Source organism: Merops nubicus, unplaced genomic scaffold (genome assembly GCF_000691845.1).
Source record: "Merops nubicus isolate BGI_N331 unplaced genomic scaffold, ASM69184v1 scaffold1836, whole genome shotgun sequence".
Lineage (NCBI taxonomy): Eukaryota > Metazoa > Chordata > Aves > Coraciiformes > Meropidae > Merops > Merops nubicus.
The window spans coordinates 1-14,822 of NW_008614130.1; the positions used below are offsets into that span (position 1 = coordinate 1).

The 14,822-nt window shown below is 38.4% G+C and overlaps 1 protein-coding gene across 1 annotated transcript in view; it reads left to right on the forward strand.

The window, feature by feature from the left end:
- Positions 1 to 2,830: 2,830 nt before the first annotated feature.
- DROSHA (drosha, ribonuclease type III) overlaps positions 2,831 to 14,822 on the forward strand; it is a gene marked incomplete at its 5' end in the record, with an annotated part of 52,076 nt that continues 40,084 nt past the window's right edge. Inside the window, 5 exons of the mRNA XM_008942095.1 lie at positions 2,831 to 2,902; positions 4,491 to 4,572; positions 5,861 to 5,935; positions 10,557 to 10,726; positions 14,350 to 14,474. Of these exons, the coding sequence (XP_008940343.1) occupies positions 2,831 to 2,902; positions 4,491 to 4,572; positions 5,861 to 5,935; positions 10,557 to 10,726; positions 14,350 to 14,474 (524 nt within the window). The remainder of the gene's footprint in view (positions 2,903 to 4,490; positions 4,573 to 5,860; positions 5,936 to 10,556; positions 10,727 to 14,349; positions 14,475 to 14,822) is intronic.

Sequence of the window (14,822 nt, forward strand, 5' to 3'; positions counted from 1 at the left end):
CCCCTGACATTCTGTGATTCTGTGAAAGCAAACATAACAAGAAAACTACGTGGATGGTACCTGACTGCCCTGCTTTTCCAATATAAGCAGACTTAGCCATATTTGAACGAAAGACATGAAAATACTTAATTTCTGCGCAATCAAAGAATTTTTAGTATGTTGCTATTTCAAGAACTTTTTTTCAGATGCCTGTACCGTGTGGTTTTTTCCCTTGATTTTAGGCCTGTTACTAGCTACATCACCAACGCCAAAACTCAGTTATCAGTACAAGACTTAAAGGCACTGAGAAGACAGTGGCTTCCCCCCGTCCCCCTGACAGGTTGCTTACATAATATATAAGCTAGCCCTGCCCTTTTGGTGAGCAGGGGAAGGGACTCTTGTAGACAAGAAGCCAGTGAGAGTGGAACTCAGCCTGTGGTGTAGATGATGTGAAGCACCCCTGGCTTGTAGCATTAACTCAGCCTTGGTGTTCAAGGCAGGTTTGCCCCAAGGGGTGACATTTTCACTTTGCAAACAAGCAAAATGGAACAGTTTTATTTCACTCCCTTTAGAAAGATAAAGAGACCACCTTACCTTTGTGATTTTTGTGTCTACTGCATGACAGCAAGGCAGAGAGTTGTGGAAATCTTTAACATACAGAGAACAAAGAAAACTCTTCTTGTCTGACATGAGTAGTTGGTGAAGACATTGAGCTTAGTCTTCCTGTAAATCATGTGAGTTTTTCCTCATTTCAGATAGGGGAAGTGATCAGCAGCAAATGATTACTTTTCTACAAAGTTGAATACACAGCAACATTGTATTGTCAGTTCCTGTTACTAACACATTAGGCCTTTGGAAGGAGTCTTGCTGCCTTGAGGTGATTTTTGGCAGTGTAAAAACTGCTGTTTGAGAGGCATTTTGGAACATATTTGAGAAAAGCTTGGCAAAGGGTAGCAAAAACAGAGATTCAAACACCAACAACTTCAAAGGAATCAAATTTGTGTCATTTGAAATTTTAGCTTTGTACACTCATAGAAGTCCTACTACTTTTATTACTGTTAGTAATAAGTCAGCAGGTCAGATATTAGGGAGAATGATTAGTTCAGTCAGAAGTTATAACTTTCTTTCTTAACTAGCTGAACAATTTTACGGTATCAGTCACATGTTTGCTTGCTTACACAGCACTCTAATTCATGGAGATTTTGGTCATGTTCACTTCTCTAAGTCACTCATTTTCTGTTCAGTACAGAATCACAGAATTGCTATGGTTGCAAAGTACCTTTAAGGTCATTGAGTCCAACCATTATCTAACTCTACCAGGAAACTTCTACACCATATCCCTGAGCATCCTGTCTAGATGGCTTTTAAATACATCCAGGGGTGGTGATTCCACCACTTCCCTGGGCAGCCTGTTCCAGTTCTTGATCACCCTTTCAGTGCAGAGGTTTTTCCTAATGTCTAACCTGAACCTCCCCTGGTGTAACTTAATACCATTTCCTCCTGTCCTGTAAATTGTGGCAGGTGAGAGGAGGCCAACACCCACCTTGCTACAACCTTCTTGCAGGTAGTTGAAGAGAGCAATAAGGTCTCCCCTCAGCCTCCTCTTCTTTACACTAAACCACCCCAGTTCCCTCAGCTGCTCCTCATAAGGCACAGAAAAATACCCCAGATTACTGAGTTTCTGAATCAGAATATCCCCCCCTGGTTGAATTTACATGTTAGAAAGTAAGCAAATGTTCTGTGTATTTTTGTATGTTGGTATTTGAAAGCCTTGCTGATTTCACTGTGACAGGTTTTACTCTCCTCAGATTCTAAATCAGACTTTTGACTTCTAAGTTTTTTTAATTTTTGTATTCACATATAATAATGTATCACATTGTAGGAAATGAAATATTTTGGATGGTTGGTCAGTGTAGCTCCTTAGTTTATCCTGTAGATATCAACAGATTTTTTTTTTTTTAGTCAGATAGTGAAATGTTTGATGGTGGGCTGCAAGGAGGTGCAAGCAGAATATTTTGCCTGTGTTAATTCTGTAGGTTTCTGTGCAGCCCTAGCACTGTTCAGGTATTTGTGTGGTAATCAGTGCAAAGTAACCTTGGGTTGCCTCACTTTCCCAGACCATTGAGTGGTTCTGAGATTCTTTCACACTTCCAAGGCCAGTGTATAGTAATTCTTGCTAAGAGCTGTAGATGTCTAGGGTAGGATTAGGCATTTCTGTAGTCCTTTAGAAATTTAGTGAGTTTGCTTTAAAAAAATCCCATTTTAAAAAACACCTTCAGCAGTAGTGAGCAAATTAACTGTTTTTCAAAGGTGAAAAAAAGGAGTTAGCTGTTTGTCCTACTGTTTCTGCAAATATTTATTGGGTGAAATTAGTATAAACCTATAAATTTATCCTGAGGTTCTTACATTGTGTTGCTATGACCTAAAGCCATATATAAGACGGATAGCTAAGAACTGGCAGTGTGCTGAAACATCTGCCCTCGGGTCACGGTATCGATCTGACACCTTGTGTCACCACTGAACTCAGTTCCAAATACAGAAGGGAGGTAAGATGGAGATTTACTGAGCTTTGCTTTTTCTTTTAAACAAAACTTCTCCAGTAGATGGCAATATTTAATCTTACTTTACCCATCCCTCCTGTCAGCCCTGTGTTGTTACAGAGGTGGAGGTTAGGAGTGTTCCTTCCCTTGCATGTGCTCTTGTTCCTGTCTTTTCATGGTCCCCCAGCACAGCTGTTACAGTAAGAGCCCTCTTCAGCTTTCAGACAGTAATACCTTTGCATACAAAATTGTATTAAGTGTACATTTGATGCTGTAACGTTTTCAGTGCTGAATTTCTATTTTCCTTCCAGATTCCTCTATGTAAAGTAATCAGATTTAACATTGACTATACAATTCATTTCATTGAGGAGATGATGCCTGAGGTAAGAAGGATAATTAGTCATAATGTCAGAGTGGGTAATGAGTTGTTGATGTGCTTAATGGATTAAACTCTTAAGAATCCCATCTTGTGAAGTCTCTAACAGACAGGCTGTGTTCTGAACAAATGGCTGAAGAGGAACTTGCACTCACAGGGACTAGCATAAATCCATTTACCTAGACTATCATATATTAAAATCAAATAGTAAGAAGTGCTTATATCCATAGCTTCTTTTCATTTTAAGTTATATGTAATATATGTCAGGTATTCTTGTCTGTAAGCTGTTAGACATCTTTCTTTTATGGATGACAAAAATTAAGGCATATAGAAGTGCTGGTTTGCCAGGACCACCTAAGTCAGTGGCAGAGCTGAAACTCAGTCATGAGTTTGAACCTCTCAAGATTGCTTATCAGTATTTAATATAAGCTGTTGCCAAAACAAATTTCCAGTGGATACAAACAAAGAACATTCAGTTCATAATCTCTTTTTTTTTTTTTTTTTTTACTGCAAATTAGTCCTGGTGAAGCCAGTTAGTGAAGTAAATAGCTGCAGCAGAACAGCATGTGTAGGTACAGAAACACCCCTGCATATTAACTACAAAGATAGGATCAGTGTTTAATTTAGTCACATATATTTACATTTTTCTTTCTAGTTATCTCTCTTTGTTGCTCAACAGCATCTAAGTATATGCAATAACCCTGAAATTCCTCAGCAAGATTAATGTGTTCAAGGCAATTAATTTCTTGTTACTGCATCTGCTATGTTGTCTCCAAATCTTGTTCTAAAACATCAAATGGCCACCAAGCCAAATAGAGAATTTGACATTTTCTTGGACTCCTGGTCAATTGGCTACAGCACTATTTGCAGCTCTTTACTAATGCGTTCTTGTGAAAGAGATTGCGCTGCTGGGTTTGGAATTTATAGCCAGTAGCTTACACATACAATTTATATCAACCTGTCCTGATTTTGTTCATTAAGGAAGACCTTTTAACTTCTTTCATTCCGGAATGAAGGCTCTTTGTTTCACAGGAGCTGCTTCCCCACTGGATGAGAACAGTCTCATTCTTATTTATTTATTTATTTATTTATTATTTTTTCCTCTTCTTTCTTATTGACTCTTGAGGTCAAACTCTTCAGTTGGTGTTGTACTGATACACTGCTATGGAAGTGATCCTGATATCACAGATGGTGATTTATAAGCTTTTTAATATGAACATGTAGGAGAAAGTGAGTTACGAGAAAGATTATTCTCAGAAATGTCATCTGCTTAGCTTACTCAGGGGAAAGGAGTTTAGTGCATGGAGAACTATCTCAGATTTATCATTTCTGCCTATAGTATTGATTTTGACATTGACTAAAAAGTCTGCATTACAATGCTTTCTTGACACTACTTTCTGAAGAGATCCCTGTGTTATGTTGCAGTCGATGATTACAAATATGTTGGTGCAGTTTCCAAAGCCCAGTGTTTAGCAGCTGGCAAATAGGAAGGCACTATTTTTTTTTCCATTGTTCTATTTAAATATATGTAGTGTCATTATTTGTATTACAGTATTATGTAATAATAATTCTGTTTTATTTTTTTCTTTCCCCAGAATTTTTGTGTGAGAGGTCTTGAACTCTTCTCTTCCTATCTATTCAAAGATATTTTGGAGCTCTATGACTGGAATCTTAAAGGTAACTTCTATTTAGGGGAAAAAATAACCTAAAAAAAAAAACCCAACTAATTGCAGCTTCTGTAAAAAGGACTCTATTTCATTATGTTCTTTGGTTTAAAAAGAAAAAAGTAGGGAGGGACATCAAAAGAACAAAGTCAAATGCTGGTTTATGTGAAAGGAACAAACTTCCACTTTGTTCTTCAAGAAGATGAAATATATTAGAGTTCATTAGTGTGGGCTGTAGCAATTAAAATACACAAACTTGGCAGTGTATGCTTGCAGATAAACTAAATTTCTTTTTAGTCCCAAACATTTAATCAAGCAGTAAATATTATTGTGTGTTTTTTAAGGCAGATGTACGTGATTTCTTGAGAGCCACAGTGTCGGGTAAACTATTATGTCTGTTTTTATAAGCTAGCAAACAAGTTAGTCATACAGGATTCCTGTACAGTCAACTTACAAAGCAGTGTCATAGACAGCCATAGAGGGATAACATATCATTATAGCTGAATGCTTTTGGCTTGACAAGATGAAAATATATGTTTCTGTGAAGACTGCAAAAAGGGAGAATTTCAGGGATGATCCTTACCGTGGTCCAAAAGAACACCAGGAATATCAAAAGAATTTCCTTTCAGAATCTGTAGGTGTGTTTTGGTGTCTTGACTTCGTCTGTGGAGGTGTGCTCTGCACTTTCTGCCATTCAAGAACAGAGCATACAAGTTTCATATGCTTTGTGTAGCCTTCTTTGGTTTGATCCTCAATGTGTTTTAGTATCAGTGTTATTTTTTGTATCACTGGTTGTGATTGTCCTTTCTTTTTTAACACTGGGTACTTCATGGTTTTGTTTTTGTTTCATGCAAAACATGGGATGATGAAATAGGAAATGAAGAAAACACAAAATAGCATCATTGAAATTTCCTTGTTATCTTCATTATTGTAGCAAAAAAACCCCACCACTAATCAAGAGGGACTAATAAACTAATGCTTACATCTGGAAGGGTTAAGTGAATTAATCCTATAATACTTTTTTTTTTCCAGAATCACTGTTTTAAATAAAACTATGGTGGTTTTGCTAGATTCTTTTCAAGTTATTTTAGCTTTCTTTGAAATTGTCATGTAAATAGAGTTGTTACTCTATTCCTCTGCTGTACATTTTTTAACTTTTCTGGTTGAAACTTAGGCCCTATCAAATGTAATCACCACTAATTGATTTCATCTGTGGCAGGGTTGCATTTTTTTTTTTGTTTTGCAAATAAATATGTTGCTGTTCATAAATTTTCTGTGTTTTCTTTTTTTCCATATTTAAGGTCCTTCACTTGACAATGACTCTGTTTGCTGCCCCAGATTTCACTTCATGCCACGATTTGTGAGATTTCTTCCAGGTAATATTTGTATTTTATAGCTTTATGGAAGTCAAACAAAAAAACACAAAACCAACAGTTTCACCCCAAAACACACTCAAAAATCCCCCAAACCCAAAACTCAGAAAACTTATTACAAGTCAAATAGTTCAGTCAGTGTAGAGACCTGATGCTTCCATCTGAAGTCTTTAGTGCTTGTTGGCAGCAGATTTACTCAAAATGGGGATTCAGATGGGCAGGCAATGTCTTGCTTCCAGCTTTTGTCTATGTCATGGTGATTTCAGGCAGTTCTGGGTCATCCTTGTTGTGCCTTCGATGGAGATATGACATTTGAGGAGTGTTATTATCTAATCTCAATTATAAAACTGAATTTTGTCCCATCTGCTCTTCAGGATACCATGTGATTGTATTAAAATTCTTGATGTCCAGATTTGAGGGTCAGCATGATTGGCACCCTCGAGCCCGTGTTGTTCTGATTGGTTATCTTTTTCTTTAGCTTACTGCAAGCTTAGACCTTGCAGCAGACTGTGGAAGAGAGAAAAACACCATTCCAGTGCAATTCAACCTTAGCCCGCCAGCCAAGGACAAGCTTCAGTGTGTAGCATTATGCTCATTTTGAGTGAACAGCTTATGCAGGCATTTAGCACATCCTAAGATACTAGGACAGATTTTCAGTTGTTATAAATGTCATGGCTCCATTGCAAATGTGTCCTGCTGAGATCCAGCCAGTGATTGCTCTGGAAGGGTTGTGTTGGACAGGAGGATGTGTTTCAGCTGCTGGACCAAGGGTGCAGATGAAACATGGAACAATCTTCATCAAGAGGGCTGTGGCCTGGAGGTGCTCTCTGCTCTGGGCTTTGAAACTTAGTTAGGATATTAATTATAGCTGTAGCTAAATGACGTTTGGCTCGTTACTGTGCAGAGTACTGATGGCTAGATGACTATATTTCTAATTGTTGTTCCTTCCTGGATGCACAACACTGTTCAATCAGAAGCAGAGCTCTGAGACTTGCTAGCAAACATTGATTTGGTTCTGCTGAAGCAATTTACAAAATAAGCCATCAAGCCACATGTGGCTGATTAACTTGACCTCATCACAAAATGAAAACAAGTTTGACCTGCCTGGTTTGTGTAGCTTGAGGGTGTTTTCCTATTAGTTTGGGGGTTTATATTCTGATTTGGTGTATTTTACTTTAGAAGTCAGCTCTTTCTGCAATGCTGCCCTGTTGACTGGCAGGAAGAGATAACTCTGTAACTTGTGTTCTTGTGCACTTCCTCTGTAAGGTTCTCAGCCTTCTAACTCGTTTTTAAAAATCTTTATCCTGATATTTCTGTATATATAGTTGCCTTTTAGCATCTTTATGACAGATATTTTTTAGATCACATGTGCATTTTGTATTGATTGTTTTCTCAGATGTCCTTGGGGATTTTTAGTTTCCAGAATATGTTTGCAGAACATTATATATGTCTATTCGAAGAACAGGTATTGGTGTAACAGATCTCCACATGTCCATCTACTGTCTCTTTAGAGACAGAAATTAATTGTTGATTTCCTATCTCCTCTACTTTTCTTTCTTTCTTTCTTATTTTTTCTAACATGGTCTAAAACTGTGAGGTTTGAGCTGTCAGATTTTCTGTGTTGATTTCTTAGGCTGTGGGTAGCTCTGAGCTTTGAGCTGATCATACTGGGCTGTGCCAGGGATGAATAGCATGTGGAATAGTTATTGTATTCTAGTCATTGTAATACAATTTTCTGTCAATAAATATATTAAGAGAGTAAAAGACTTAAAAAAAACATTTGAGGTCCCAGGTCCTGTATGTCTGACACAGGAAAGGCTGTTCAGCACAGCTGCCTATAGCAACCTATACCTTTCCTCTACATGATCTTCAGGATCGTGTATATTTTGGTGATAGTTGTACATGGGCTAACTCCTGCATAACAGGATAATCTAGTTCTTGATAAAGTAAAAACATCTTGTAAACTGAGTCTTCATTTTAATTGAAGGAAAACTGCACGTTTAAAAACCTGCCTCTGTAGCTATTTAGAAGTATTCTGTTTCCAATGGGGTTTGGGGTATATTTTCCCCATTTAATATTCCTTCTTGGAGTTTAAATGAAGTTAATTGTTCTAAGAGGCCAAGTTATATCATTCCCTTTCATCTTTTCTGTACCATAGTGCTGTAATTCCAGCTGAAGTAAGAGAAGCTCTTGTTCCCTTGCGTGTCATGTAAAGAACATCATGGTACACAACCCTGCTCTTAGGCAGCAGTTCTGTGAGACTTCCCCTGTGCCTGGGGTCCCATTCCTGTGTGCTCTGGCATCATCCCCCACGTTGCTCTAAGGTTTTACTTTCCTCCATTCCTTTTTGTGTGTGTGTGTGTCTGCTGACAGAGGGGAAGTACTCAGTGGCAGGACCAGCTTGCTCCTGCTCTCTTGGGAAGGGAATTCAGCATTTGTGCTGTGTGGATGAAACTTGAAGATGCCTTCATACCTACAGATTAACACCCTGTTGCTGGAGGGGGTCAGAGGGAAGTGTGTCAAAATTAAAGCACTGTAGTGATGTGGCTATCTTTTTACTCCTGTGAGCAGATATAATGAATTTGAATAGTCAGTGTCTTCAGAGTGGTAGTCTGTCAGTACCGTCGCTCATCTTTCCTGTCTTCATCTTCACATGTGTAACTAGCTACCTGGAGCCAGCCAGATGTTTATTATACTGTCTCTCCCTTGTTAGAAGCAGTCTTTGTTGTGCATGTTTTCTGGGGTCTGGGGTGCATGTGTACTAGGCTCTTTGGAGGCAACAGGCTGGATGGAGGAGCTGAGGTCAATGATATGATGTTCAACAAGGCCAAGTGCCAGATCACAATAACCCCAGGCAGTTCTGCAGGCTTGGGGAAGAGTGGTTGGAAGCTGCCTGACAAAAAAGGACCTGGGGATATTGGTTGACAGCTGGCTGAATATAAGCCAACAGTGTGCTCAGGTGCCTAAGAAGGCCAACAGCATCCTGGCTTGTATCAGAAACAGTGTGGCCAGCAAGACTGGCGAGTGATTGTCCCTCTGTACTGGTGATGCTGCACATTGAATACTGGGTTCTGTTTTGGGGCTCTCACTACAAGAAAGATGCTGGAGCTTATCCAAAGAAGGGCAACAAAGTTGGTGAAGGGTGTGGAGAACAAATATTATGAGGAGCAGCTGAGGGAACTGGTTTTGTTTAGCCTGAAGAAAAGGAGGCTGAGGGGACACCTTCTTGCTTCCTACAAGTACCTGAAAGGAGGTTATAGCAAGGTGGAGGTTAGTCTGCTTTCACATGTAACAAGCAATAGGACAAGATCAAGTGGCCTCAAGTTACACCAGGGAAGGTTTAGATCAGATATTAGAAAAAATTTCTTCACTGAGAGGGTTGTAAAGCACTGGATAGAAAAGGCTGCCTGGGGAAGTGGTGGAGTCACCACCCCTGGGAGGATTTAAAGGATTTGTAGATGTGGTGCTTAGTGACATTGCTTTATCGTGGACCTGGCAGTGGTGGGTTAATGGACTTGATGATCTTAAAGTTCTTTTCCAAGCAGGACAATTCTATACTTATATGTATTTAGCAGTTTCCATGTGTCCCTGAGTCATTTAGTGGTTGAAGACAGCATAAGGCTGGCAACAAAGTTGGTGAAGGGTCTGGAGAACAAATATTATGAGGAGCAGCTGAGGGAACTGGTTTTGTTTAGCCTGAAGAAAAGGAGGCTGAGGGGACACCTTCTTGCTTCCTACAAGTACCTGAAAGGAGGTTATAGCAAGGTGGAGGTTAGTCTGCTTTCACATGTAACAAGCAATAGGACAAGATCAAGTGGCCTCAAGTTACACCAGGGAAGGTTTAGATCAGATATTAGAAAAAATTTCTTCACTGAGAGGGTTGTAAAGCACTGGATAGAAAAGGCTGCCTGGGGAAGTGTGGAGTCACCACCCCTGGGAGGATTTAAAGGATTTGTAGATGTGGTGCTTAGTGACATTGCTTTATCGTGGACCTGGCAGTGGTGGGTTAATGGACTTGATGATCTTAAAGTTCTTTTCCAACCAGGACAATTCTATACTTATATGTATTTAGCAGTTTCCACGTGTCCTTGAGTCATTTAGTGGTTGAAGACAGCATAAGGCTCTTTAGTCTTTATTACTGCAGATACAGCATGTAAGCACTAAATATGAGTTTAAAATGCAAGGAGAACTTGCTACACTCATCCAGAAGTATCCCATAAAATTTTGAGTGTTCTTTTTAAAATCTGTATAAATGCCTAAAGGCTTTTTAACTACCGTTGTAAAAATAATTATTAAAGTTTGAAAAGGAAGATGTAACTGGACAATGCAACTGTCTGTTCTGCCTACTCATTTTAAAGTTTTTTAAGGCAATTTGGAAACTTCAGCTTCACAGTGTGATGGAACTGTTGCTCTTGCTACCATTGTCATTAGTGCTTCCAGTTCCACAAAGTGTTTGTGCAGTATTCATCAATAAAACATTTGCCTTCACATTTGTCAAGCCACTTAAAGATTTTGCGTTTTACTTTGCTCATCCAAAGATTTCCTGTGTTCTGCCCGTTTTCCCTTTTGCTTGTGTTTTAGGAGTGAATATCTGAAATGTGTTTTATTTATTTATGTTTTTAAGATGGAGGAAAAGAAGTGCTCTCAATGCATCAGATCCTTCTGTACTTGTTACGATGCAATAAAGCTCTGGTGCCTGAAGAGGAGATTGCCAATATGCTTCAGTGGGAAGAACTGGAATGGCAGAAATATGCAGAAGAATGCAAAGGGATGATCGTTACCAGCCCTGGCATGGTAGAGCAAATAATTCTGATTTATGAACAACCCAATGACATGTACATGTCTTGTTTCAAGGAATTTGCTACAGGCTGAATTGGAAAGGTGAAAATGAGCAGTGACAGTTGCAGATTGCTATAGGAACAGTTCACTGACTCATTACAACCCCGGGAAGAGTTGCACCCACTGCTGTTCTACTGAAGGGCAGATTTCCAGATGAGCTCTGTGTCAATCTGGGCATTAAGAGGAACAGCTATGTTTTATGTACGTGAAACTGTAGTTTGCTCCTCTGCTTTCTTATTTTCTCAGACAGTCTTTGTGTGATCTCATTCTCTTTTCCCTTACCCAAGACCAGCAAATTAGTTACTATTTGCTACTTTCTTTCATCTTCCTCTTTTGACATCCTAGCTCTATTTAAAGTGCTCTCTCCAGATTCTGCCCTGAATATGGAAAAGGTGGGGTTTGCCTTTGTGGGTTTTTTTTCCACATTGTTTCTACGTTGCTCTCACATTGAGGAATTTTGTGTACGTTAATGAATACATCCATTAATTTTCAGTGCTAAGCTTGAAACCCCTATGGCCTTATTATTTTTGGAACAATTACTATTATAAAGCATATATTCTGTGAACACAGACTTTCAACTCCAGTGTTTATGTGAATTTAGCCCATTTTTCTGACTAACACTCTTAGAAATGTGGGTCACAGGAATAGATGATGTCCACTAAAAGCTACAGGATTCTGTTTCTGTGGTTTGGTCAGTATTGTGAAATGATATCTCAGTAGTAGAGGCATATTTTGGACCTAGTATTTTAGACTGCCATAAAGTTTTCTCAGTTGTAATACTTTTCTTTCTCTAAATTCATTTTCCTCCTTTGCTCACAGCTCAACTTCTTAGCTTCTGCAGAAAAAATGTGACTTGGTATCACACCTAAGGGGAAAACTAGTTTGCTAAGTGAAAAACTTGTCTCCAAACCACAGCACGGATGACTTCCTAAATATATTCTTGAAATTAATATTTTTAAATATGGCAGAATTACATCTGAACTACTTTATAAGCTAATCGTAATTTGGGCAGGATCATTTATCCTGGCTGAAAACTTGTCTTTTTGTTTAGCATAAAGGAATGCCTGTATGCCCCATCCTTGTGTCACTGAGCTGTAAATGTTTGCATGCACAAGGCAGTGGTAGTGCTACTTCTGAGATTTTGTGTGATTTTTACTGGCAGACTTGGCATTCTACAAGAAGACAATGTTTTTTAGAGATGTGTGTGGACATCAAAATCTGTAAGCATAAAAGGAATCTGCAGTACTTTGAAAAGCTGCCATGTTATAATGCTGTCATTAGAACATGTTTTTTCTCTCAAGAACATTGCAATGACTTTCGTCTTAGTTTTGGATTTTTTTCTGTTCATTGCAGCACATTCTATTGAGTATGAAAGTATTTTCTATGCATTTTACAATGTTAGAAGAACAGTTCTGTTACAGAGACAATGTGAAACTGTTTTGGAAAATGACAGCTCTTCAATTTTATCCAGCTGACACAACAAAGTAAAAGCACTAACATTTATTTTGTTACTTTCTTCCACAACATCACTTCAGAAATAATAATCCCTCTCGTGAGCAGATCTAGGTTTTATATATGGTTTTTTTTTAAATATAAAGTGAGGTGTACATCTGCACGATGAAGGAGGGAAAAATTTTTGATAGACTTATCATTCCCATATACTTAAACAATAAGCAATAATTCAGAAGTCTTTAAAACCATTTAAATTCCTAGTGTTTCATTAGTTCAGTGAAACTGTGTTGGAATAGATTTAAAGGTTCACAATTTTTAATCCCCTTTAATACTTCACTCTTTCTAAAATGTTGCTGCCTTTCTTACTAGTACAAATGTATATGTGTTTTAATGTAAATCTGTGTGCAATCTTATCGTGTCTTCTCATATCAGCAAAGCCTTGATTGATGAGGTTTGGAGTAGGAAAAAGAGATGATGGGCCTCTGTTCTTTTAGAATTTCTTTTATTTTTGCTGCCTTAGCTCTCAGAGGAGTTGTTGGGTAGCAAGACTGCTTTTTTGAGGGGAGTGGGTATGTGAGAGGTTCCTCTTTTTTAATGGTGGGAGTTCCTCTTTTTTTAATGAACAAGTCTTGTGAAGGTAAAAACTTTTCCAACTGGCTTCGTACAAGCCCCACAAAACTAGATAAACTTGTATTTCAGGACCAAGCTCTGATCTGGAGAACAACATTCTGCCTGCTACAAATCCTCTTCATGTTTTTAATGAGATTTTGTAGTCCTAACCACTTTTTATTGGAAGTGCTATGGGGAAAACCTTTTCTCTTCTTCTATTTTCATTTTTTTAAAAAACCTGGTAGCATGAGCTAACTTATTTTTTATTTTTTTCTTTTTTTGGGTTGGGGAAATTAACTTTGTGTTCAGTCATCGTGTCCAAAGGGATTCTGAGCATTTTTCCCTTGGAAAACATGCATCTATCTGAATGTCAAAGTTTTAAGTAAGTTTTTGGTTTTCTAGAATAGATTGGAAATGTGGCCACCTGATGAGGCTTACCTTTATTTATAGGATTGGCTTTGCTTATCCATGCAGAAAATGATTCCTCTGAACAGTTCTGCCAGGGTGGTTGTAAGGGTGAAATCTTTGTTCTTGACACTTTTTTTAATGTTTCGTGAAAAGAATGGTGAGAGCTGTTTCTGTAACTAAACTCATCTTTGAGAAATTCATAATACTAAATTAGAAGTTTTGAGATGCAGCTAACTAGAAGTAATGCCCTTTTTCTGAAACCTTAGATAAGCAGAAAATTTTGGCCTCATCCGTCTGATTGCGAAGTGGGGAGTGGGCAGGGCACATAACAAAGCAGCTTGCCAGGTAATGGAGAAAATATTTACTTGGAGGCAATCTGCACCTTCAACTGAATTTTTAGATGTGCTAGGTAAGTGATGGAGAGCTCTGTACACAGCATTTCTTCTACAGTGATGTGCAATTACTCATTTTCTGTGTTTTTGGAGATGAAACGAAAGTCGCCTCCTTCTACACTATTCTTTCTAACTATAAAAAGCCTCGTTTTGAAGTGTAAAAAGGACAAAAGTCTCCTCATTACACAAGACTGTATTCCTCATTGTGCACATCAGCCTAGGAGCCTTTTCTAAGAGTAGCGTGACAGATTTATTTATATATTTTTAATGCTGTTTAGTCAGTGTGATTGAATGGCTTCACTTGCTTTTGGGAAATCAGGAACAGAACTAAAATTAGAGAGAGAACCTGATCTTAGCAAACTACTCGGGCACATGGGAGCGTGGATGCCAGAATGCTAATCCTGATTTTTATTTCCAGTGTGATGTTTGACCTTAGAAAGTTGCTTTAAGTTCTCAAAATAATCAAACTGTAAATTTCCCAACTTGTAAAATGAAAATAAAAAGACTTCCTCTTTTTGCTGAGAGGGCTAAGTCAATTAACTTTGTTTCAGTTATGGTCATTGCCAAATACTTATATTAATATTAACAGTTAGTTTAATGTGTATTTTGATAAGCTTGGAATACTGCTGCTTCATGATTCCTGGGTAGTATGGGCTAGTGGCAATAAATCTTACATGGAGCTGTTGTCAATTAGGTATATTTTGTTTTTTCTTCCAGAAACCCAGCTCAGTTCGTATTGATCAACTGGACCGTGAACAGTTCAATCCTGATGTAATTACTTTCCCCATTATTGTCCACTTTGGGATACGACCTGCTCAACTCAGTTATGCTGGAGATCCTCAGTAAGATGTTCTTCCTTCCATGTTTCGTTCAGAAGTGCATTACTGTTGTCATTTGTGGCTTAACTAGGGCTCATTTCTGTGCTTAATTGAGTCACAATGCTTAGTGCTTATAACATTGGACACAAGCTCCATGTTATTTTGCTGAGAGGCCAGTTGTGGGTTTTTGGAGAACAGTGTAACAGGAAGGCAGAGAAGGAGAAATACTTACTCAAGTGTCAAGGTTTAGGGTCACCTATTATAGTCCACTAGGCATATAACAGACTTCCTTTATTAACCCCTCTCCCTTCCCAAATGGGAGGAGAAAGGGGACGAGGGAGAGTGACTTACAAGTTAGAAAAGCAAGCTAGA